The sequence below is a fragment of the Crotalus tigris genome, unplaced genomic scaffold (genome assembly GCF_016545835.1).
Source record: "Crotalus tigris isolate CLP2741 ecotype Arizona unplaced genomic scaffold, ASM1654583v1 scf7180000024437.13266115, whole genome shotgun sequence".
In the NCBI taxonomy this organism is placed as follows: domain Eukaryota; kingdom Metazoa; phylum Chordata; class Lepidosauria; order Squamata; family Viperidae; genus Crotalus; species Crotalus tigris.
In genome coordinates, this window is record NW_024100606.1 from 7,920,571 (window position 1) to 7,946,394 (window position 25,824).

Sequence of the window (25,824 nt, forward strand, 5' to 3'; positions counted from 1 at the left end):
ATATATAAAAATAAAAATGAATTTTGCACACATTTTTGTCTTTCAGTTTGAAATTGCTTAATGCAGAATGTTTTTCCCTATTTAATAGAATGTTATCTCACAAGGTGAAGAGAAACTCTGAGTGACTCCTTTTGACAGCTGATGTAGCAACTGTTTATTGATAGATGGACTTCAAATCATGTGTATCTATTTATGTGTTAACTAAAATAGTATTTTTCCAATGTGGAGATTGTCATATGGGTCTGACAGCAATTCCCAGCAACCCCAGCCAATAATATGCAGGTGGGAGAAAGCAGATCTGAAAGACTATGGTTGAACAGTGATTCTATGCTAAATAAAATAGGGCATATTAATGTAAAAAGATATCAGCATCAGACAATAAATTTTTGAATAGATTAATTGGAGACAAAATATCTTACTACTTTAAAGATAGACTACAAAACTCAACTATTCAAATATATTAGCAAAAATAATAAACTCCTGATTAAAAACTGGTTAGAATTCTCAAGATAAAATACTGCTTATTTCAGTTCAGGATAATCAGCTAACATATTAAATATTATTTTACCCAAAGTGATTTATCTATGTCGCAGATACTCTTTAATTAGAGCAGGGTCCCCAACCTCCAGGCTGGGGCCCACTACTGGGTCGCGACCTATTTGAAACCAGGCCACGGGAGAAACAGGCAAGAGCAGGTGCATGAAGCTCCACTTGCACAAGCGGAGGATGCTTGCACTTGCACACAAGGCTCCATTTGCACAATTGGAACTTCACATGGGAGCACCCTCCACTCGTGCAAGTGCAGCTACATGCATGAGCCCAAGCTCACTCCACTCAAGTACCTTCCGCTCGTGCAAGTGGAGCTTTGGGCATGAGTGCAAGCACCCTCCAGTTGCGCACAAAGCTCCATTTGCACAAGAGGGTGTATGTGTGCACTGTGCACAAAAATGAAACTATGCGCCAAGCTTGCCACCAAGCTGGAAAGGTTGTAGGCTGTTGGATTAGAGTTAATGGTTAATGTTGATATGATCACACTTTGATGAACATGATTTAATAACATATTCTTTTGCTGATGTTGTTTAGTACTTCTATTATTTTTGTGGCAGAAATATGGACTTTTAGACAAAAAAGTGGTTTCCTGTTGTTGTTTTTTGAAAGACCTAAAAATTGAAATGTTATCAAGAATGCAATTTTGGCTGCAGCTGAATTTTCCTAATTTAATTCACAGTTCTAATTCAGTTCTGTTTTTCATACGAAATGAGGAAAGGAGTAAAAGAAAACTGCTCTTCTGTACAATAGCCAGAGGAAACAAGAAAGCAGCTATAGATAGAAAAACTGCTGCTTCAAGGAGGGAAAAAGCCTCCCAAAATTCCTTTCTATGATATTCTGGCCTTCTGAGCTGGATCCTGGAATTGGATCAGCACCCCATCTCCGTTTTATTTAAAATAGTGATGCCATACATCTGCTCATCTTCTTCAGTTCCAGAATAGATCAACAATAGCTACACTGAGCTTTGGGAAGTTATTGTATATAAAAATGTTGTAGATACATGAAATGTAGAATGATTCCAGATTTAAAAAGTCCAGATCAATTTATATAAAAACTAGTAAAATATTTTTAAAAGCTGCATTAAATCTCAAAAATTAAATACAAAAACATTAGATCATAGAACTTAGAGCCCAGAGGTTGTGCAGGACATTGCTTAATGCCTTTAGAACTCCAAGAAAGAATATAACAGGATTAGCAAAAAATCCAAAGTCAAGTTATTTTGCCTTTGCTGTTGAAAATAAATTGGAATCTGGCATATTATCTTAATGTTCAAAAAGGTTGATATGGCAATAGATGTGAGAAGCCAAGATGTTTTGGGTTTTAGATCAATATAATTCCCATCAGATCTGATACAAATACCGTCTTGGCAACCACAGGATTTACCTTCCTATCAGACATCATTCGTTGTTAGATTTTTTTTATTTTTAAAAAAGAAATGGAAGAAGTGGACAAGCTGCAAAGCAAATTGCATCATGGTTATTTACAACATAAATAAACCTTTGGACCTTACATAAGCCCATGGACATTTTTAGAAAATAAAATTAGTGAGTGGCCAGGGTCCGGAATTGTTTGAAAGTATGCCCAGATCCCTGGAATAAAAAATAGTATTACTATAGAATAGAATAGAATACTTTATAAGTTTTAAAGAGTGAAGAACAAACTCATTGGAATTTTGTGAGAATTTTTGTGACATGTTCTTAAAATCCCAAATATGCCTCTACCTTAAAAAGATTACCTAAATTTTTATTCTGCTACTGAGTTTTTACTAAATGGGCCTTCTATTTAAGATTCTGCTAATGTGGAAAATATATTATACATGTGTTTCTAAAGAATTTTTTTTATAATTCATTTTCTATGATACATTTTTCTGTAGCTTTACCCAGCTATGCCATTCTGAATTTACCCAAATGTAAGCTAACATATCTTTAATGAAGATAGCAGTTTTAATGAAATGACCCTCATTTTATATTCTGCTCAAAAACCTGAACTGACATTCTTGGCTCCACGTTGTGATGCAAGGAAGCTTTTTTGCATGCTTGTTCCTTCAAAATGGCATTGTATCTTGGAGATGTATGTATGTATGTATATTTTAATGCAGTTTGCTGCCAATTTAATACTAATTTTCAGAATACACTAAGATGAGAACTGAGATAAGCACATTTCAGGGGCACTTTAATCAAGCAATGTAAGTGTCTAGAACTATATTATATTTATATTTTGTCTTACAGAAAGCCTATGCATTTGCTCATCTATCAATTTTTCTGTTTATAGAAGAATAAATGTTAAATTTCAGTTTGTATTATGTATGAGGAGGAAAAGACTTGTAACTATTATTAGCAGTTTGTGGGCTGGATGGCAGGCTAGCATGTTTCAGTGTATTCCTATTTTTTTCTCACATAGTATTAATTCTTTGTATTAAATTGTATATGTGATGCGAATTTGAAAGAGAATTTAGAAAATAAAGGTTGATTTTAATTCCAATTGCAAATGCAAACTGCTTTTCTTCCCTAACTTTTAAGCATGAAGATCAAGACAAAGCTCAGTCAATTTAAACTAAATTTGACTAAAATGAATGGTATATATTGAGTACATTATGTATATTCACCAATATATTCTCTCTTGAACTATTTGTTTCAGTGTGCAGTCCTTTATTACATGGTCAAAGTAGATTGCCTCCAAGGTATTCCTTCTTCAAAATATCAAAATGAAACTGCAGAAGTATCAAAACATGAGACAGAGTTCTAAATATGCTTTGGAAACTTTCCTTCCCTTTCTAAGCTCTGTTCTACTGAGAGCTTACTTTCTCAGCAGCCAGAACACCCTCAAGTTACAGTTAATGAAAGGTTTTTCTTCTGTTTTTTGTACTGTTTATTACTCTGTTTTCTTTAGAAGCATCATAACTCTATTTACAAATGTCACAACAGTATTAATTGATTTTCAACTATGATCCTTTTGCAAGATGTTTCTGATATAATTCAAGTATGTTTGAGTATAGCAAGTCCAGTTAGACATTTTATCAGTTAATTACATTAATTTCTACTTCTGACACTATCTTTAATTAATATGGCAGAATTCTTTGACAAGAAGTTGTCCACTTGCTAATGATTCTGCAGCTCGGAGTGGTGCCCGATTCCACAGCTCTTACGACAAAAGATATGTCATCAAAACTATAACAAGTGAAGATGTAGCAGAAATGCACAATATACTGAAGAAATACCACCAGGTAATTCATTATTTGCTTTGAGAATGAGATGGTTGTAATTACACTTCATTGATTAATTTTTTGTATAATGCCTTAGGAAATGGGCATTATATCTCAGGGGCTTGTGAGTAACAAGTGCACACATACAGGTACAGCTTCCTTTGTGTGAGTGACTCACTCAAATGTGCACTTTCCAATTGCATGTGAACGGAGGGTGCTTGTGTGAACGCGCAAAGCTCCACTCACATGAATGGAGGGTGTTTGAGTGGAGTGTGCTTGTGCTCACTCATAAAGCTCCACTCATGCAAGTGCCCTCCGCTCATGCTAGTGGAGCTTCATGCACATGCGCTTTCCAATTTTTCCTGTGGCCTGGTTTTGAATAGATCACGACCCTGTAGTGGGCCACAGCCTATAGGTAAGGGGACCCCCGGTCTAGATAATAAAATTGCATGTTTATTTTAATTTATCCTATGATGGGACCAAAATGATTCAACCTATGAATAATAGCACCTTTAAACATCTTCATAGTTGATAGTTTACCTTTTTGCAAAAAAGGTTTTCACAAATTAGAAAATGATCTAATTAAACTGTACAGTGAAAGAAAAGAGCCTTTTTGTCTAGCAGCAATAGCACGTACTGGTGTTACCACAGCTAATAATATTAACTCAGCTAATCTTACTAGAATGTCTTGTGTTTTTTTACTCTTTCACAGTCAACATAATAGGGATACTTTGACTAAAGTAATCAATTTAGCAAAAATCACCATTTTCAGCAGCAACATCAAGTTTATTTTTCTTTAGACCACAGAATCCTCCACTAGTGATAGTAATGTATGCTATTTTCTGAATAATGGAATAGATTACATGTTTTCTAAGTAAAATAATTGCAATCATATCTAAAGAAATCAAAATTAATCAGAAGATGACACAACTGAGAGATGTGTATCAATACAGAATAAATAAATAAGTCAAGCTTCCATAATAAACTAATAAGTTTTTTCCCACAAAAAACATATTACAAATAAGAAATGGCCCCCAGAATTGTATTATAATTGATATATTTGATAAGATGAATTAAAGTAAGCAGTATTCTAACTATGCTTGCAACTTAACTTTAGTTTAATTAGCCCCAATTCCAGTTGATTCTCAGTTCATATTTTAATAAATCTCATTTTATGTTCCCTGTTCAAAGTATTGATGAAATAGTACACAGTGGTTTCACAGTTGAGAATTTAATATTTCAATAAGTTCAAACTGTAGCCTTGGTTAGAAAAAAGGCTGGATATTAAAAATGTGAAATATATTCTAATCTTTAAAATGTCTGATTTAAAAGTTGTTATATTAATTTAGTTCTAAAGTTCAGTTGTCTTAGATTCTTACTGCTGAATAAAAATATAAAATGGAAGCTTCATTTGGGTATAATAGAAAAAATTATTCTCTACTTAATCATTGCTACTACATGCAATACAAGAAGGAAGAATTGGTGTTTAAATGGCCTTGCCTACTAGTCTTAGTCTTATGAGATAATCAGGAGAATAAATTAATCTACTGAATTGAAATGTGCATATGTATTTTATTACTAATAGATAGATATGTTTATAATGCATTTACAAACCACAGAAAATGTCATTAGGCCAAGTTTATTTGGCGTCATTGTCATGCTTATGAAATAAAAGCCACAATTTATAAGCAGCAATGTAGTTTTATGTGAGCTCTAAGATGTGGTGGAATCACAGGCTAAAGGGGAGAGGGCAGTAAAAAGTCATTCCGACATGGAGTTACTCTGTGGGAAGAAATGAAAGAGGCCGGACTATTGATGCCTTTATCTGCCACTTCCAAAGGGAATGCAATCAGCCAGGTCAGATTCTTGTAAATAGGTGATCAACAATAAATAAACTGTTTTGGTCCTTGCACCTGACAAACCTTACTTAAAATATTACATCAAACATTATGTTTGAATACTTTAATTTTTTCTACAGTATACCTTCTGAAGCTTATTCCTCCTTAGGGTTGCATTCATATTTTGTGATTTTCCTGAATTGAAGTCAGTGATTTAAAATTGTGATTGCCTACATTGCATTTACAATGAATTGTTAAAAAAAATCAATTCATATAATGTCCACATTTTATACTTAATGCAGAACTTATAAAACTTTTAAAACTAGGTGTTTTTCTTCTGCACTTTAGTAATTTTATTTTAAAAATATGTTCTCCTGAAAAATAAAATATTAGCTTTATAAATTTTTGGGAAACTAATCCTGAATAGCAGAAAAACAATATCAACTATTCAAATATACTATGTATGTTTCTATAGCACTACATTTGCTGCACAGCTAAAAGTATGCATTTTTATTTTATATAAATGTATATGAAAAGTTGAGGTCCCTATTGAGTATCCATAATAACAGGATAATCCTTGTAGCATCAGGATGTTCCCCTTCTCCAGCAATGCTATGAGGTATGGTACTGTGCTGTTGATGAACACAACGGAGGATGCTTTGCAGCTAGTATCTTTTGGTTTTGATATTCTTTCCTTCCATTATAAGAAAAAAAAGATATCTTAAACATATTTAGATTAAATCTTTAGGGCATCATCTATCTTCTTTTAGGGTGAAAACACAACCAAGTAGTTTTTCATCCATTGTGTACATTGAGAGCCAATGTTATACAGTAGTTAAGGTGTTGAACTAGAACCTGAGAAGATTTGGGGAAACTCAGTCTTAGCTCAACTTTCCTTACAAGGATGTGGTTGTGTAAAAAACTGAAAAAAGAAGTATAGTTTGCCTTGAGCTTTTGGAAGAGGAGATATAAATATATCAAATTAATACAATAAATGCTGTCTTTCCTAGTTGAACAGGGAATTATATCTATTTTGATAGCTCCCATCTGTATCTGCAGGTGGCAGGCTCCAAGGAGGACCACCTTTTTTGTGAGGTGGTGAAACCTTAGAAGTGAAAGTAAATAGTTTCTACCTGCTGCAAATGAGCTGTTTAATCATGAGGTACAGATTTGAAGTGAGAACTAGTAGAGAAGGGGATTGGTAGGTTATATGGATTTCAAATGTTTATGGAAATCAAACACCTTCAAATAAAATTGAAGATTTTGCATGTTCACTTGTCACAGTCTTATTGAACGTTTCATTCTGTACAATCTTCATTGTGCAAATGCCATCCGTAATTAAAGAATGTAGACACTTCAAAAACTCTTATTCTAACTATTTCTTGATAATGCAATTTTTCATAGTGATTTACTTTTCTGGTTTGATATCTATATAAGAAAAATTCTAAAATATATAATAACATCTAATATTTCTTTTTTAAAAAAAATATCATTGTAGTTTATAGTGGAATGCCATGGCAACACTCTACTTCCACAATTTTTGGGCATGTACCGGCTTACTGTTGATGGAATCGAAGTGTACATGATTGTTACAAGAAATGTATTCAGCCATCGTTTATCCGTTTATAGAAAATATGATTTAAAGGTGAGTACTTTTTTTCCTATGGGAATTACAATAATTCTGTTAATAGTTCTGCTAATAGGGAAGGAAAGGAAGGAAGGAAGGAAGGAAGGAAGGAAGGAAGGAAGGAAGGAAGGAAGGAAGGAAGGAAGGAAGGAAGGAAGGAAGGAAGGAAAGAAAATTCTATCAGATACTTTAAAGCTAGTAATACAGTGCATTAAAATATTTCAACAAATGATCTTTTTTGAGCTGTGTTTATTAAAATAACATTTGCGGCTTATCCAACAAAACCTTTTATGAAAATAACATAATGTGTGTTGTAAAGTAAGTGACTAGACAGAGAAATGCTAGCTGAAGTAGCTAAGTGCTAATGCTTTCAGTCAAAGCCATTTGAGAGGTTAAAAAAACGAGCTGAAGAGGCTATTTCATTCTTAATGCACTTTGTAGGCAGCTGTGTTTTGCACACAGATATTTTTGGGTAATTAATAGAAGTACTACAATAGATTAAAGCAGTATTTAATATTTAAAACTATTTTAGCAAATGACTAAAAAGCCATACTAAGCCATTTCTATTTTTGTTACCTCTATCAAATATATTTTAAATGGCAGTCTTATATCCACTTACCTGGAAGTAAGCCTCATTGATCTTATTCTTCTGAGTGGATAAAGAGGTGATTATGCAGTTGTTGTTTGAAGTCTGATTTGTTCAAATTAGTTTACCATATCCTGTGGATAAGGGTTAGAAAGTGAAGTGGCTCAGAAAAAAATCTTATACATGAGATTGATTTACTTCTGTCAAGTAGCCTTCACAGTACTTTATTTTAAACAGTTGATGCATCCTGTATTAGCAAAAGAAAATATTCTGTTTTCCCATATAACTTTTTAAAATTTTCTAAAAGAAACTGATATAACTGTAGAATGTGATAGCTCAGTCTCTAGAATGTAAATTATCTATGTTTTATTGATCTACATTCTTTTAAAAAATATAATAATTAACAATTTACCTGGGTGTTCAAAAAGTCGATATCATGTTTATTTCACATTCTTGGATTCCACTTCAGTAGAATTTCTATCCTTCCATCAACCATGAATGAATAATAATTTTAAGAAACATAAATATCTTATCTCCTGGACCTATAAATGTTATTCAGGTGGAAATCAAAGCCATTTCATTATATGCATCCTAGAATTTACTAGTGAAAGTTTGCTATAAACTTCCTAGGATACATGAGTAGTCCTTATCCTATAACCATTTATACAGCAACCATTCAAAGTTACAATGGCACTAAACAAATGTTGATTATGATCATTCCTCAAGAGTTCCTGCTGTCCTAGCACCTCCATGGTCACATGATTGCTGTCTAGGTGCTTGACAAATGGTTTGCTCTTACACTTACAACCAATTGTAATCCCTGCGATCATATGATCACTCTTTATAACTCTCCCTATTACTTCCCCAGAATGTCAGTGGGGAAGCCAGGAGGGAAGGGTTAAGTGTCCCCCACCCACACAACTTCTCCAGCCCTTTTCCACTTATGCCAGGCCAACTACTTTCACACCCTTGCTCGCTTTTTCCAACGTGTGCCACCTCAGTCCCCACACTCTCTTCTTCCCATACCTGCATCTTTTATGCAAACCCTCATGCTCTTGATTATTTGACCACAGTCAGCCCTCGATGAATGACCGTTCATTCAGAAACTCTTTGAAGTTATGGCTGCACTGAACAAATGATACTTAGGCCCATCTCCAAAGTTACATCCATTGCAGAGACTCTGCAATCACATAATCAAAATTCAGGTGCTTGGTAGTTAGTTGGCACTTAGGACTAGTGGAGCACCATCTGCCAATCTCCCTCCCATCTCCACCCTTTTGGCTGCTCTGGCAGTAGTGGGACTGAAGTAGAAACCTGGGCCTTTAGCAGCATGAGCTGACAGCTGACACCTTGGGCTTCCACTTTAGCCCTGGCACTGCCAGGACTGCCACCATCACTGAGGAGTGTTCTCTCTCGATCCCCATGGGACTAAGCCATGGCCAGCTATAGTACAAAGCCTCTGCCACACCCATCTTCTTTCATCATCTTCCTCACACTGCTGACAAGGCACACCCAATCTGCCCAAGGCAAGACAATGGCTGAGCGCACTAGGCCCTCTTCCAAAGACAGAGTATGCCATTCTCCAATATGCCTCAGGGTTCTTTGGAAGGGCTTGACATCATGCTTTATGACTGCATTACTTAGTAGTGGAAGTTCTCAACCTAATTGCTGTCATTAACTAAGGACTACCTGTACTCCAAAAATGCTAGCGGGAAAATGGCAGTTTATCTTCTGAACTTTATTTGATGTTACTTGTGACAATATTAAATGAGACCTAGTTGGCCCCCAGAAGTTTTTGCCACTCTACATTTGCTTTTGGTAGCTGCTATAAGAATAAAATATAATACTATAACTTTTGGTAAATGTGTTATCATTTTAATTTTCACTGTTATAATTCTTTATTTTTAATTAGCATAAAATATTAAATTTCACTATCCTCTAAACATATCAATATTTTAAAGTGTTTGACACATATTTGACTAGTTAATTAATCTCTAACATTTTGGTTTCATTTTATAATAATATATATATATATATATTAATACACACTATATAGCATTTTGAAATTCAGTTACAGTTCAGAGTTATCCAGTGAGATAGTTGGTGGGTAAATACATGCTTACACAATGCACACGGCTGTGCACACATTATAAAACAAGGTGACAACTGCTTTATTAATACCAATACTTTAAATTCCCTCCAGAGGTATAAGGAAAATCACTAAAATTCTCATGTTTGAACAGACTGAAATTTAAGAGGGATCTACAGAAGCAGGTTAATGCATATAATAGTTTATAATAATTATGTGTGACGTTTACCAGAGCATTGTTAACTAGGAAACACTTCCTCCTCTGTTGAGGAATGGTTATGGCTGACATGCTAGTAGCTAATGGACTCCAGATGCTTAGAATAAATAGAAGAAAATAGTAATAGGTCCAAGAAAATCCAAATCTCCATAAAGAGAATTTTATTTTGTTATTATATATGTTAATGCAGTCTGTTTGAATTTTATATTTGTTCATAATACAGTATAGTCAGTTTGAGGAATTATAATGTGTTCTGGTAGACTGATGGGGAAAACATTTCTATAAGTGTTCAGTATTGTTCTAGTGACAAAATGTGCTGTGTTTTTCTTCCAGGGCTCAACAGTAGCAAGAGAAGCTAGTGACAAAGAAAAGGTGTGGCAACATTATATTTATATACTTAGTCATCTGCCTTCAAGTTGTAAGAAAGGGCAAATTTATGTTAGTTGTGGAGTATTATTCTTCGCAACCTTCTTAGGTGCAATTCTACATCTACTTAACCAGCATAAGACACACTGATCTCAAATTAAAACCAAACCCATGTGAGGCTTCACTTCTTTTTTTTAAAAAAAAAATGTTTTATTTATTTTTAACATAATCACCTAAGTATTTGGTAAACGGAGTGTTGTCTGGGTTAGTATTTAAAAAACAATCAATAACAATTAATTTCTATAATTCTATAGTCCGTATAATGGCTTTGCTTGATTTTCTCTTCCAATAATACTCTCTTTTGCCAACCTTAAATTAATGGCAGTTCTTATTATTTGAATAAATGATAATTAAATATAGACATTTTTCTTACGTTTCTGTAAATAATAACCACATCAACATAAAGCTTCTTTTCTAATTTCCTCATCATAGATCCTGTTTACAGAATTCTTATTTAAATTTGTTTTCCCCACAGTATTCAAAGCATTCTTACTGGTTAAGATTTTCTCAGAATTAGTTATACTTAAGTATTTCAGTCTTTTTTCTCATACAAGCCATCCCAACACTTTTACATTTATAATATCTTCAAAAAAGAAAAAAAAAACAGAAAACATTTCTTTTATATAAACCAGCGGTTCTCAACGTTTGTGTGACGGCGACCCCCGTCACACAAACGTTATGCGCATGCGTGGCGGCACCCCATGCATGGCGTGCATGCGCGGCGGTGGCCCCGGAGGCGCGCTGCTGCCCCATGCGCAGCACGCATGCGCAGTGGCGCCCCCGGAGGGAAGAAAATGGCGGATCACCGCCTTTGGCGACCCCCGAAAAATGGTCGATCGACCCCAAATGGGGTTGCGACCCATAGGTTGAGAACCGCTGATATAAACCATCCCAACATTTTTATATTTCTCATGTCAAAAAAAACACAAAGGAAAAAAGAAAGAAAAAATACTGTGTTACTTGAGGGGTTCCTCCCTCTTAAACTAATCTTCATTTACATCTAAAATCTTTCTATTTCTTTAACCATATTCAAACAGATATTTGAATTTTTAAATTTTCCCCCTGGTAAATCCCATCATCTAATTTCTTAATTCTCACTTTAGCCCCCCCTTTTTTTTTTGCCAAACATCTTTCGTGTATTCACTTCTTTTTGGGGCAGATTGCATCCAGAATAACTTTACTTTAACCAAATCTTACATATTTCATTAGACTATAAATTTAATTTTTTTCTAAGCTGCCTTAGAAACCTGCTGAAGACGAAGTATAAATAAATTATGCTAACTATTATCAATTAAAACAGTCTTGATAATGTTGAGAATGGGAAAATTTATTTAAAACTATTTATAGATCTGAAATGCCTCAGTTGTTTTGGCAGAAGTATTAGAATTCAGAAACTGTAAATTAAAATAAACACATTGCAATTTAATGTGGAGAAGTCCCATTTTTACAGTAATGTTTGTCAAGATTCTAAAGCTAATTGACTTATGAATTCTTCATTTATACTGTCCTAGAGTAATCGTCTCCAATCTGAATGCCTCCAGATGTATTTGGATCACAATTTTTTTGAGTTCTCATCTAACATAACCTGGATTGTAGTTCTAATACTATACAACATTGGAGAAGGCTGAGCTGAGTATTGTGGAAGAACCAGTTAAACTGAATCCAAAAGTGATCACCTGCTTGTTAAAATAGAAACCAAAGTCAATTTCCTATCATGAGGCTATCCAGACTATCGTGCAAATGGTTGTAGGAAATCATTACCATCTGAGTTACTTTTGAACATCATGAGGGTTTTCTTTACATTGTGACAGTTTTGATAGTAATAAAATTGACTTTATCAAAATTATATTTATATACATACCTATTTTTGGCTTAGGGAAGAGTGATAGGCTTCCAAAGTCATCAGATTCTGACAGCCAAATCTTTTATTTTGCTTAATTTCTACAGTGATATATATAGATTACATGTGAGTAATTGGAGCATTTTGTGGTTCCCTGTCTCTCCTAGGAGTTCTATAGTGTATCATAGATGACTGTAATTATAGTGTATAGTTATTTATGGCTGATTATTGAATGTCTTGCTAGTGAGGAATTTGTGCTCTAACATACTGCTATGTTGTAGGTCTTTTACCTTTTCTGTTGTACCAAATATTAGCTCTTACTTAGAGGATATATTTCCACAGCTTCTTCCCCTACACCTTTGCTTCTTGTATTGCATGAAATATATACCAGTTTATGTTAAAATACTTTAATGCAATTGTAGAATTAGAAAAAGCAGTTAGGCCATCAAGTCCAAGGTTTTTTTTAGAGTAAAAATTCAGATTAAAGTTTTAATGACAATAGCCTTTTGCTAGTCTCAGATTCTTCATAATCAATGCTTTGGTCAGGTTGGATTTAGCATTGTAGCTATCTTTTGATAAGTTGTCATAAGAAGTAATTGAAAAACAAATATTTTTATGGTCACTTATCAAAAAATGTTCACATTATTCCCTTAATGTTTTGATTCATAATTACATCACTCTTATTTCTTTGTTTTCTTTGCCTAAGGGACAGTTTGGGGTTTCTTTCACAAAATTATGTACAAGAAAATAATATAATTATTTTATGAATAATTATAAAGTAATATTATCCTCCTTAGGTTTTATAATATTTTATGATCCTTAAGCAAGGCATAAAATCAGTTTAACAACTCATCACTTTGAATCTTTCACGAACGGTGTTGTTGCATCTTCTTATCATGGTAAATTGGGGAGAACTTAAGCCTCAGATCTCTTTCTGAACTTCTGATAGCACAGATTTTAGCAGAGCCTCTGTACAGGATTGCTTGGTTTGTTATTTGCAGGATGTTATTTGCAGTGATGTATTTAGTTCCTTCCATGTAAAACAGATTTTGTTGTTACACTATCAACTATTTTTTAATTAATGAATAATGAAATGTATCAAACATTGATTTTATAAATCAGAATGTCTTGTGGCTTAGTAATATAAGCATATGAAAACAAACAAGGGCTGTCTTAATGAAAAGAGAAAATAAAATGCTAATGTATTGTATTTATCCATTTGTTAGAAATGGTTCACTATATTCTGGTGCTGTAGCTCTGTAATGCCCCCTGGTGGCTGTTATTTTGTATTTTGATGGCTGTGCTTGATGAGTTATGCTCTGCTCAGACAATTGACATTTCGTTATTCTATTGCCTTCATTGTTTTGAAATGACTTTTGTTTATTTGTCTGTCTTAGGCCAAAGAACTGCCAACATTTAAAGACAATGACTTCATTAATGATGGTCAAAAAATTTACATTAATGAAGCCAACAAAAAGATGTTCCTTGAAAAGCTTAAAAAGGATGTTGAGGTAAGAATTCTAGACAAAGGCGCTATCCTTGCCAGAAACACTTATACACTTCTACCACCTAACTGATATGGCTGATAACTGAAATATTTCAATATGTTCCTGTTCCAAATATGTGCATTTCTTGAAAATTGCTTTGGACCTGCTCTACACATCGCATCTCTCTCTGGTGCATTAAAAGCAGCCACAACATTGTAGCTCAATGAAAACTAGAAAAAGGCAGCCTGCTTTCATGAATATTAAAAATTATGCAATGAGCCAGGGAAGACAGAATTGATACCATCTCTCATGTCCGTAACTGACAGAAGGACCTTTGCTGTCTGCACTGTCTAGGATTTATTATGTTGGTTTAAAACAAGCTGGTAAAAAAACAAAAGCTTCGGATATCAAACTGAGATTCATCATTTTGATTTAAATGCCGATTTGTTCCCTGAAATATAAAATGATACTTCCCTTATGAAAAGGTGTAACATTCTAAGACATTATCACTATGAAATAATAATTCTGCCTCTTCTGTTCTTAAATATCTGAATATTCCTGGTATTTACATTGAGTTGTTAATTTGAACTATGAAGATTTGATGATATTCCTGTGAAATATGGATCAAATTGCCTTTTCCATTGTTTAAATCTAGTGTATAAACTTGTTTTGCTGAGAATTAAATAGATCAGTAATTTTGCTCCCGCAAAATCGTCAGCCTTATAATTAGTCTTTTGGTGATTAGTGCAACAGTCAAGTATACAAGAGCCATGGTGGCTCAGTGGTTAGAATACAGTACTGCAGGCAAACTCACTGCTCACTCCAGGAGTTTGATCCTCACTGGCTCAGGGTTGATTCAGCCTTCCATCCTTCTGAGGTCGGTAAAATGAGGAGCCAGATGTTGGGGGCAATAGGCTGAGTATGTATACCATTTAGAGAGGATTGTAAAGCACTGGGAAGCGGTATATAAGTCTGCTATTGCTATTTCTTTAAATCCCTATAGATATATTATATTTGTATGTAAGCAGTTACTGTAAGATAGTTTAGATTCTCAACATTGATAAAGTTTATAAATGCATCACATAATTTATTCTATATTCATAATGTTTTTTAAAAATTGTTTTGTTGAGAATTAAATAGATCAGTAATTTTGCTCCCGCAATTGCTGTCCCATCAATTGATTTCAGTTTAAATGCATTTGATTTTTCACACTGACTATATATTTTATTTTTTAGAAATTTTCCTCAGTCTGGTATGGTCCTGATATGTTAGACTTCAGTTCCTATAATGCCTTGCCAATTTGTGATGAAAACTGGGGACTGCAGTCTGAGCAATAAATATCAAAATCATAGTGTTGCTTCTTTTTATGGAAGGAGGCATTCTTTTTATGGGCGGAGATACATTTTCTGGAGCTGTCTGATTATTCATCTAGTTTTCTGTTTGCATTCTGTTGTTCTCTAACTAATCAATATGCTTTCATTTCCTTAATGTATAGATAGCTTGTAAATCAACATTCCTCCTAGAAAGCTGGGGAGGAGGTAAATATAATACTGTTCCAGTCTTTCTTTCAGGATTGACTTTCAGGGCCCAAGTAAGCCTGATATTTTTCATGTGACTTTCTCTGGCTGGTACTTTAACAGGTAGCTGATATGGAAGGGAAGGAATCAAATCAGATCAGGGCTTTAGTAAATAATTGTCTTTGTCACATTTCCAATTTAATTGTTCACTTGCATCTGCTACCAACATGAACTGAAACATGGGGCCTTGGTATATAGGCAGTTCTCGACAGGTCATTTAACGGATGTTCAGTTACAACAGACTCTTAAATTACATATATCTCTCTTTCAAAGTTACAAAAGTTGCAGCGCTCCTGTGTTCATTCACTATTAAAACTGACCACAGGGATACTGCAGTGCTCCCTGCCTCTGTCCCCCATCCCACCCAACCATAACTCCATAGTGCTTGGGCCTGTTTCTCACATGTCCATCACCCATCACACTTACCTTTTGGAGCTCTCTGGACCTCATGTTGGGGGAAAAAAGCAGGCCACATGTCCCTGGGCTGCACAGAGGTGATCCGAAGGGCGGGACAAAATGGTAGTCCCCAGACAAACTGCTTCATTTTGCTGCCTTAACAAGATCTGTACAGTGCTGCAGAAGCTTCTGCAGCACTGTAAATCTCATTAAGGCAACAACAATGAAGTAGTTTGTCCCCAGGCTGCGTGGCAATGACCCAAACATGGCTGCCATTTTGTAGCTAGGACAAAATGGTGCCCATTTCCAGAACTCTACCACGTGGTCACACAAAGAAGCAAACCATTCCAGTGTTCTGGAAAGCCTTAGAGCTGTTCAAAAGGTAAGTGGGAATCAGGCCTAAAGCTCACCTGACCAAGTATGAGTGGGAAAAAACCTGTGGAGATCCAAGGGATGGGTAGTAGAGTACAGGGCATGTGGGCGTCTGCCTGTGCTAGGCTTCCAATGACCTCTCCCACCCTTGAGGCACCCAGTTCTTTATTTAATGAGACCAGGCATTCATTTAATTTTTCATTGGGGAAAACAGGGATGGGGGAGTCATTAGATGAGATATTTCACCTAACGATCATTGTGACATAGGACTGTAATGGGGAGATCCATTATGGACATATCTTGAGGACTACCTGCAAAGGAGACTTCAGCATTGCCAAATATGGATTGTGGAAACAGAAATCCTGCAGGTTTGGGCGAACATCATATCCAGCTGCTTTAACTTTACCTGTTACATTCTTGAAATGTTTTTTGCATCTTTCATTAAACCCCACTTTTTTGATTTTCACTTGAACAAATCTCTGCTAGTAGAAACCAACATTTGGTGTAGTAAAGGTATCATTTTCTGATTGATAATGGATTCCTTTTTTTTCTTGTTATTACTGCGTAGTTCCTTGCTCAATTAAAACTCATGGATTACAGCTTGCTGGTTGGAATTCATGATGTTGAACGAGCTGAGCAAGAGGAAATAGAATGTGAAGAGAATGATGACGAGGAAGGAGAAAGTGATGGGACTCATCCAGTTGGAACACCTCCAGATAGCCCAGGAAATACACTGAACAGTTTGCAGCCTTTAGCCCCAGGAGAATTTGATCCAACCATTGATGTTTATGGTATAAAATGCCATGAAAGTAAGTGGCTTTGCTATAAATACTTAGACATGAAGGCCACTAGGATTCCTGTGCAAAATCTGAGTTTTAAAAAATGGATCAAAAATATGCTTTATGAAGTTTCTCATTCATCCTAGTAATTAACACAACTTGGTTGAAACTAAGTAATCTATGATGTGTTAACAGTATACAAAAGTATGGGTAGTCTCAAGTATGGAGTACAGCAATTTGACTTCGTATTTATATATTTCAAGTACATATACCTATCATAGTACCTCTCCAAGTGGGTACAGAATTAATAATACATTAGAGTACAATAAAATATATAAAAAATAATAATAACTTTATAAACAGAAAAATAAAGCAGTTAAAATGCTCTGGGACTTTAGAATTCAAACAAACAGACACCTGTCACATAATATACAGACTTAACAATTGTTAGTAAGAAAGACAAAAAAGTCTGGATAGTGAATGGGGCAATACCTGGATGAAGCAGAAGAGAAAACTGAAGGAAATCACAAAATGCAAAGATCTACAAATAGAGGTAGAATCACTAGGGCAAAAGAAAGCAAAGATAGTATCAAAAGTAATAAGAAGCTTATATGCAATTTGAAAAGAGCATGTGTCCCCAACCCCAGGACTATAGACTGGTAGCAGTCCATGACCTGTTAGGAACCGGGCCAGACAGCTGGAGGTGAGCGGTGGACAAGTGAGTGAAATGAAAATCATCCCCACTGGTTTGTGGAAAAATTGTCTTCCACGAAACTGGTTCCTGTGCCAAAAAAGTTGGGGACCACTGATCTAGAGCACCACTTGAACACCATCAGCATTGACAAATTCACCATCAGTCAATTACAAAAGGCAGCTTTACACAGAACAGCTTACCTTCTGTGACAATAACCTTTAATACCATCAAATATCCACATCTACCTGTCCAAGAGTAGGACTCTAGATGGACAAAAATGCTAAATCCAGTCTGAACATCTGGCTGACCAAACAAGCCATAATAAAAGAATAAAATAAAAATATAAAACACAATAAAAAAATAAAATAAAATACAAGGACATAAAATATATAATTCATGATTATAATAATGTGATTTAGTTATTCCATCATAAACCTTCATATCTGAAGGCAAATAAAATTATTTTCTGTAGGAAGTGAAAAGGTCAAGAAATGCTTAGTTAATATCCCAGAAGAAGTACTTTTATTTTACTTAAAAAATTATTTACTGAACAATACTATTTTTGATATTGTCCAATAAACCACACCTATTAATGTGGATGGATAGTAGTAAAAAAAAGCAAATCATTGCTTTGGCATATTTCCCAAAATTTTCAGTCTTTTCAGCAGAAATGAAGCTCAGTTCCATATTCCAGATCAACACAAACCTATTTCTATTATTATTTACAACATTTTTTTCTATTTTCTTTTCTTTAGAAAACAAAAATAGAAAAAAATTGCTCTAAACTATGATAATGGAAATGGGTTTGTGTTGCTCTCCTGATCGGTGTTCATATAGAATTTCAAAATTGGAAGTAGATTTAACCTAAGTGCTGAAAGCACCAGAAAATAGATGTAAACATTATCATTTGGAGTTGTATATTAAAGCAAAATCAATAGCATCTTTCTGTTTTTTGTTAAATCTTTGCTCCGTTGTCAATGTATTTGTGAAAATCATATGTATTCAGAAGCAATCTATTTAATTTTGATGAAGCTTTCTTCCAATTACGATTGCAGATTAATTGTAGAATTTAAAAGGGTTCTACAAATTGACTCAGAAGTATGATACATCATATCTATACCCAATTTTCACATTCTATAGTGTCTGATACTGTTTAAACATTTAATTGTGTGCTTCTTACTCCAACTTCTTTCAGTCTCAGTCTTTTTCTTTAGCAGAGGGTCAGACTGAAGCCCTCATAAATGTGATAACATTTAACAAAATAAAGGATTTCAAACCATGTTTTTAAAGGAAGTTGACTAACAAAAGAACTGTTTTTGGAGAAAAATGAGGGTTTTTTTATTTTGGCTCCATAGTGTTTAGCATTTAAAATATTGAAACCATTATATATGCATTAACTTATAGCTCTTTAGGAGCCAGTTGGAGTAATAGATAAAGCACCAGATTAGAAACCAGGAGACTGACTTTTAGTCCTACCTTAGGCACAAAGCCAGGATAACCCAATGCCAACCACTCTTTGTCAGCCCTAGAAAGCAAGCAAGGGCAAGTCATTTCCAAAATCAGTGGATTTTTTTCTTGGAGAAGAACACTGACTCAAATCACAACATAAATACATATTGCTCTTTATGTCAGCTCTATAAGATGTAGTATATATGATATTAATAATTCATTCAGTTATATATTCAAAATGCATACTAGATCTACAAAATTGGAGGCAGAGAGGATTATTGAAGTCATCTAGAATAACATCCACCCAATGTATGAATCCGCTATTGCAGCATCTGTAAAAGGTGGCCCTTCAGCTTCTGTTTAAGCATCTCCAGCCAAGGGATATTCCCTACATCCTGAATAGCCTGTTCCATGTTGAACATCTCTTCACATTAGGAAATTTCTCCAGATGTCCAGCTAACAATAAAATCCACTGTTTCTTTTCCTGTCTTTTGGAAAAGCTCTAAACAATTCTTCCATCTTTTACATGACAGCACTTCAGATAGATGAAGACAGCTGTCCTATATCCTTCAATCTTTTCTTCAGACTAAAAATACCTAACCCCCCCCCCCAATGTTTCTCACATTTTTCTTTCTCGTTTCCTTCCTCCCTTATCTTGATATACTTTGGTATACTTTGCAGCCAGGAGTATTTTATTTGATTTTAAACTTTTAGGAATTCATATCTTAACTGTCTTCTATCAAACCAGTGCAAATATACATTTATTGGTGGAACGTACACAGATTTTCTTGCAATTTAAAGTTAAGTTTTAATCTTATAAGCCATCTAGAGTCGCATATGTGTGTAGCTATATAAATCAAATAAATAGAATAAAAAGTGTCAAATCCTACCTGCCTTTTACAGCCATTTTAAATGGCTAAAATCCAGCTGATTTTAGGAGATTTAATAAAATGTATCATATTTGAACTCATCCCCCAACCCAAAAATATATCGGCACAATATTCCCTGTTGTCAGACTTGAGGTACTTTTGTTCAGACTGATTATGTGGGTTGAAATTCAATATGTCTGCTTCAGTTATCCCAATTTTTATTTGTTTATTTAACAATCTCCTTAGGTATGGTTTAATTTTATTTCCTCATCCCTCCCCACTCCCTTCCTCACAGATGCAGCTAGAAAAGAGGTATACTTCATGGCTATTATTGACATTCTTACTCATTATGACGCCAAAAAGAAAGCTGCCCATGCTGCAAAAACTGTGAAACACGGGGTGAGTAGGCCTCCATTGCACTGTTCTGTCAAGGATTTTCAGGGGTTGAAACATTAAAGGGCTTTCATATAAAGATGCTTACGTACTCCTGGCTCTCTGTGTCTGAGGGCCTGTCTAAAATGAGGAGAGATCAGATGTGAGAGATGTTACCACTTTGTCTCACAAAGTAGTCATAAAAGTATGGGTCGGTTAACTTTTTAGAAATTTGTTATTGAGTGACAATGAACCATTCTCAAATTACATTCGCTTCTGAAGGGATTTTCTCTTTAATTAACAAGGCTTCTATAACTAGACTATTATAAATCATAAATAATTTCTGGAAATAGTCTGAAGATTTGTAAAGTAGAATCTTCCTTGCAGAATAGAGAATGGAATTTTCATTGTTTCAAGAATCACCCCAACTTTTGCAAACATGTTGAGGACTTCTCTCAAACTTGTCTCAAAGGGTAGCCTAGGATCCATATGGAGAGTGGAGGTTTGAGTTTTATTAAAAGGTAAATGAGTAATTTAAGTCTCCACAAAGTTTATGATACTATTTTCATCTCATCCTCTTCAGGGTACCAGAATATATTTTTTGTATCCCAATACCAAACTGAACTTTTAAAATTCTGTGGGTATGCCTTATTATATGACAGTCAACACTTAATTCACATCAAAGAGCAATTAGGTTAGAATAAGACAAAATATTGGAATAGATGGGCCTTGAATGAATGTTTGCTTCCTTCAGTTTCTCTGGTATTTTATCTGATAAGAATATCTGAGAAGGTGCTACCTCAGTCTTCTCCTTTCATCTCCTCTCCTCTCCTTTTCCTTAACCCCCCTCCCCTCCTCCCCTCCCTCTCCCCTGGATGAGCAGCCTTCCTATGGCTGCTATTCCTTATTGTTTTTATTTTCAATGAATGTCTTAAGGTTAATGGAATTCAAAGCATTCTTTGAAATAAAGAGTATGTTTGAAGTGCATGCTATTTTTTTTTTTTTAAAAAAAAAAATAAAGACTCTGAAAAATAAAATTGGATAGATCTTGGAGCCTACTTGGACAATCTTTTCCTGTGCTAGGTTGTGAATTAGAATAGCTGAGCATAATTTAACACCACCAGATTGGAAAATACAGGTGTAAAATGCCCTAAACTTTCTGCCACCTTAAATTTAATTTGTGTCTCATCATATCTTCTGGTTTTACAGGCTGGTGCAGAGATTTCAACAGTTAATCCTGAACAGTATTCAAAACGATTCTTGGACTTTATTGCCAACATCTTAACGTAACCTAAATGCTCTTTTGGACAGTGTGAGGTCTGAAGAAACAGCAAATTGCTACAAGTGTGTATGGGGTCTTTAAGAAAGCTTCTTTTAAAAGAAACTCAAGTTCTCTCTTGCAGAAGGCAGCCCCCACCCCCACCCCACCCATTTACATCTGCTGGCAAAGATGACTGACTGGGGTGAAATACATTTGCTTTCACAGCTGCCTGATTATGCCCAGCATAGTTCTAGCTATTTCTGATATGTATGTGTGTGAGAGAGATTGTATGTGTATATGAGTGTGCAAAAATGGATATAAACTAATAATAATTAAAATAGATCAGCTCCTACTCAATGTGCATTGCAACAACACCTCTCTGTGGATATTAGCTGAAATGGAATGAATGGAAAAAAGATATTGTGGGAAGGGAAGAAAAATCTATGTGCATGTTGAAACCTACAATATTGGAATCAAAGCTGTAAACTGTGGATCAGTTTAAAATTTGAACTGAAAGATGCAAGATAATATTGGTGATAATTATGACTCTGATCTTATTGTGAATGTTACACTTAACAACCCTGCATGTTTGCACTCCTTAAGAATAATACCCATTTGCTGGAAGCTTTTCCTCTTGGCAATTTTTTAAAAACTATATTACTAAGTAAGCCCACTGCAACAGGAAAGAGTCTTCCAGCAATGCAGAAGTTTGGCTCTTGTTTTATTAAATTCTGATGCCATAATCATTCTGTGTATTTGCCAAGGGAAAACTCATTTTGAGGATCAGGGTGGGAGAATTACAGACTGTTTAACTGTCTTGTAACATGAAGATTTTCCATTGTATATTTATCATATAGAAACAGTATACTATAAAGAAAATCAAATATGCTTTTTAGAAAAATGAATTGTTAGGGGCAATAATGGCATTTTCCCCATATGAACAAAGATGTAGAAAGGTTTGCTCATCTGTAAAAGATCAAAAGAAGACATTAAATGTGCTGTTTTTAAAATATTTTATTAAAATATTCTTTCCTAAGCCCTATATTTTATTGTTTACATTAAAAGGAAAACAGGGATGCTCTTGAGTCTGTTTGAGAATCTGAAGTTTACATGTAAAGTTATTTTGCAGTACAGATAAAGTAATTTCTTGAATTGTAACATGCAGTAATGTATCAGAGGAGATATTTTATTCACCCTTGTGATAGAATCTTTTTTACATCAGTGACAGATTGTTTTGAAGTATTTTAAATGATATTTTAATTATATTAATTTAGCTTTATGTTTCTCTAAATTATATTGTTTAAAAAATTACCTAAAACTCTGCTGTTCCCTACAATCTGCTGGTTTTTATTTTTGGAGGTTTTGAAAAGGACAGAATTAGAGATGCTTAAAATTATATTCTGTATGCAAAACAATGTGCCTTTTAAAATTCTTTGTTTAAGTAGACATTTATAGGCAGTTTTTAAAAAGAAATCACACCCTGCAATTTATAATTTTATTCCTGGAGCGCTGGATTGCCTTCTCCATTAATATAATGACAGTTCAGCTACAAATTGAATACATGTAAAGTTAACTAGAAAATTCTAATAAAATAACAAATGGTCTTGCAATCTTATGTAGTCAAGAGCAATATCATCTCTGTTAATAAGTGTGAGTTATTTTTTAAAAAAGTCTTATTACCTTTTTAAAATATTTCTCAGCAGGTTTTCTCCCCCCCCCCCCCGCATAATAATACTTCAAAAATTGACATTTTTTTAAAAAAATAACTAATCCTATTCTTCCTCCTAATACCTCGTATTTGGCCCAGAAAAGAGTTGAGGACATTTCAAAGCAAGATGCATGTTTGTGTGTCCCTGCAAAAGCAAATTACATATGCCTTCAAGACCATCCAATGGGAATTTATTAAATAAGGAGCTAATTAAAACTGGGAGGGAACCTAGTATTAATGCACATAATATACATGTTAAAAGTGTTGGATTATCTTGCTAGAATCTGTAAAGACAGTGGAAGAGATTCCTGGCTGATCCTCTGAAGATCACTGGGATCTGCCAATGTAGACAACATTCAGCTGTTCCAAGATTCATGTTATATTGGGCATAAAGCAATTTTTTTTCTTTAAAATAGCAACAAAAATGTTGCTGTCTCATCTCGCTGCTTGGGATATTTCCCAAAAAGCCATATAAACCATCAGTGGTTGCATGAGGAAAGAGGCATAGTTTACATTTGTTTCACATCAGCTATATTGTTTTTTTCCTTTGGTATATGTCAACAACTGGTTGATTTTTGTTGCCCAATGCTGCTGCTGATTTCAATATTTTTAATATATGTCAGCTGTGGCACAACTGAATAGTGTATGCATTTTCTTAGTAATTTTAGTTTCATTTGGTGTTTCAGAATATAAGTACTGCTTTAGGTTTTAATAATCCATTCATGCACATGATGCTCAAAATTGTATCTTTTAGTTTTAGGTAATATGGCAAAAGTTTTGAGTTAGAATAAAATGAACAATGATTAATAATTGATTCAAAACAAGGGATAGAGTGTATACATATATTATTCCTAAATAATTAGAAATTCCTTTGAACATATTGCTTGGGCTCCAATTTGTTTTTATAGCATTCATGCCTTTGAAATTTTTATTCTTTATAAATGGACTCTAAATTTCCACAGAGAAGATATTGTTGCTGTTTTATAGACCAGCTATGTCCCAGTTGATATATGGTCACTAAATGAAGTGGTACCTCTTTTCTTACCTGAATTTCTACTGGTTAATTGGATATGTAATGTAATTGAGTGGACAATCACCATAAATGCTACTACTATGGGTGACTGTTCAGGAATATTAATAAATTAACTAATTTTTATTGCATTACAGATTGTATTTCCTCACATATGTTATTCTATACAATTCTAGGCTCATCAGATAAGACTCCTTGATATTATGGGCTTATCTACTGTACCTTGTGCTTCGGTATAGATTAAAATTGATAGATGTAATTCTCTAGAATGACAAATGTCCCCACTACTAGTTCCTTTTTGTATTCCCTCTTAAATTAATATATGAAAATAAAATCTGCACATTTCCTTAAGGTCAATTTGCAAAACGTGGAGCCAAAAGTATTGGATCATTTTATTTTATTGCATTTTTTGTCCAAATTTGCAGTTTCAAGGTTTCGATCTGCACGGTACCCATTTCATCCTTTAAAAATTCTAAATGCCCAACTGGATCCTAACTCCACACATATTAGGAGTCCAGCTCCTCACATGCCGCTTTAAATGTGATGCAGCTCTTGGAGAATATGGGAATTCTCAATTTCAAATGTTACCATCATTTTGTTTCTTATTTCTCTCCATAACAAACATGGTATGTCTCTCATTCTTCATTTTTTCCCCATTGATTATTTTTCTGATATATTTTTAAATAAGCAGGATAGGTTCTGTGAAACATCATTCCCCTAGAAAAAAGAATCTTCATTCTGTTTCATTTATTATACACTCAGCATTTCTCCAGGCCAATTTCTACCTGAATAGTTAATTATGATACTTATCCACAGCTCTGTAGTTGGATATCTACTTTTATCAATAAGATAAACAATGCCCTTCATAAGCAACAAAACTTTTAAAAAAACATATAACCTATAAATATGGTTATTACTCCTCTTTGAATGTCTGGCGTTTTGAATAGTTCCTACAAGCTGATAGCCACCGGTCACATTGTTTCTTGGGAGCATATAGTTTAGCTTTTGCCACAATCTCTTTCTCTCTTTTTTTTAACATTTGGGTATATTGATATAATATATTGCTTTGTCATTTTATACCCAGGGCATTTAACCCTTCTTTTTCTAATTTCTTCCAAGTTTCAGTTGTGTGTTTTACTCAAACTGCTATCTATAATGGAATTCTTATCTTCTGTGCTATTGTTATCACAAAGAAATATAGCTTTTTTTCCTTTTGTACTGCTCAGTTTGGTTAACCTATTCCAGGAATCCTATTGCCCTTGATTGAGCTCTATTTTCCTAATGATTTCTGGCAGATGTTCAGGCATGATCGAACCAATTAATGGTTTAATACTATAAGTCAGTGAGGGCGAACCTTTTAGAGACCGAGTGCTCCAAAAGTGGCCCTGTCCCCTCTCCACCCCATGCTCCACCCCCACCCTGCCTGCCCGCATGGCTACTCACCACTTCCAGGGCC

The 25,824-nt window shown here is 34.5% G+C and overlaps 1 protein-coding gene across 3 annotated transcripts in view; it reads left to right on the forward strand.

Moving 5' to 3' along the window:
* The window catches only part of PIP4K2A (phosphatidylinositol-5-phosphate 4-kinase type 2 alpha), a 67,221-nt gene extending 42,726 nt beyond the window's left edge, over window positions 1-24,495 (forward strand). For 2 of the 3 annotated variants that reach the window (XM_039331300.1, XM_039331303.1), the window contains 7 exons: window positions 3,620-3,772; window positions 7,088-7,234; window positions 10,442-10,480; window positions 13,772-13,885; window positions 16,775-17,015; window positions 20,293-20,396; window positions 21,579-24,495. In XM_039331300.1, the coding sequence (XP_039187234.1) occupies window positions 3,620-3,772; window positions 7,088-7,234; window positions 10,442-10,480; window positions 13,772-13,885; window positions 16,775-17,015; window positions 20,293-20,396; window positions 21,579-21,659 (879 nt within the window). In that variant the 3' untranslated portion in view covers window positions 21,660-24,495. The remainder of the gene's footprint in view (window positions 1-3,619; window positions 3,773-7,087; window positions 7,235-10,441; window positions 10,481-13,771; window positions 13,886-16,774; window positions 17,016-20,292; window positions 20,397-21,578) is intronic. The other variant, XM_039331302.1, reaches the window with a different exon arrangement.
* Window positions 24,496-25,824: the final 1,329 nt, after the last annotated feature.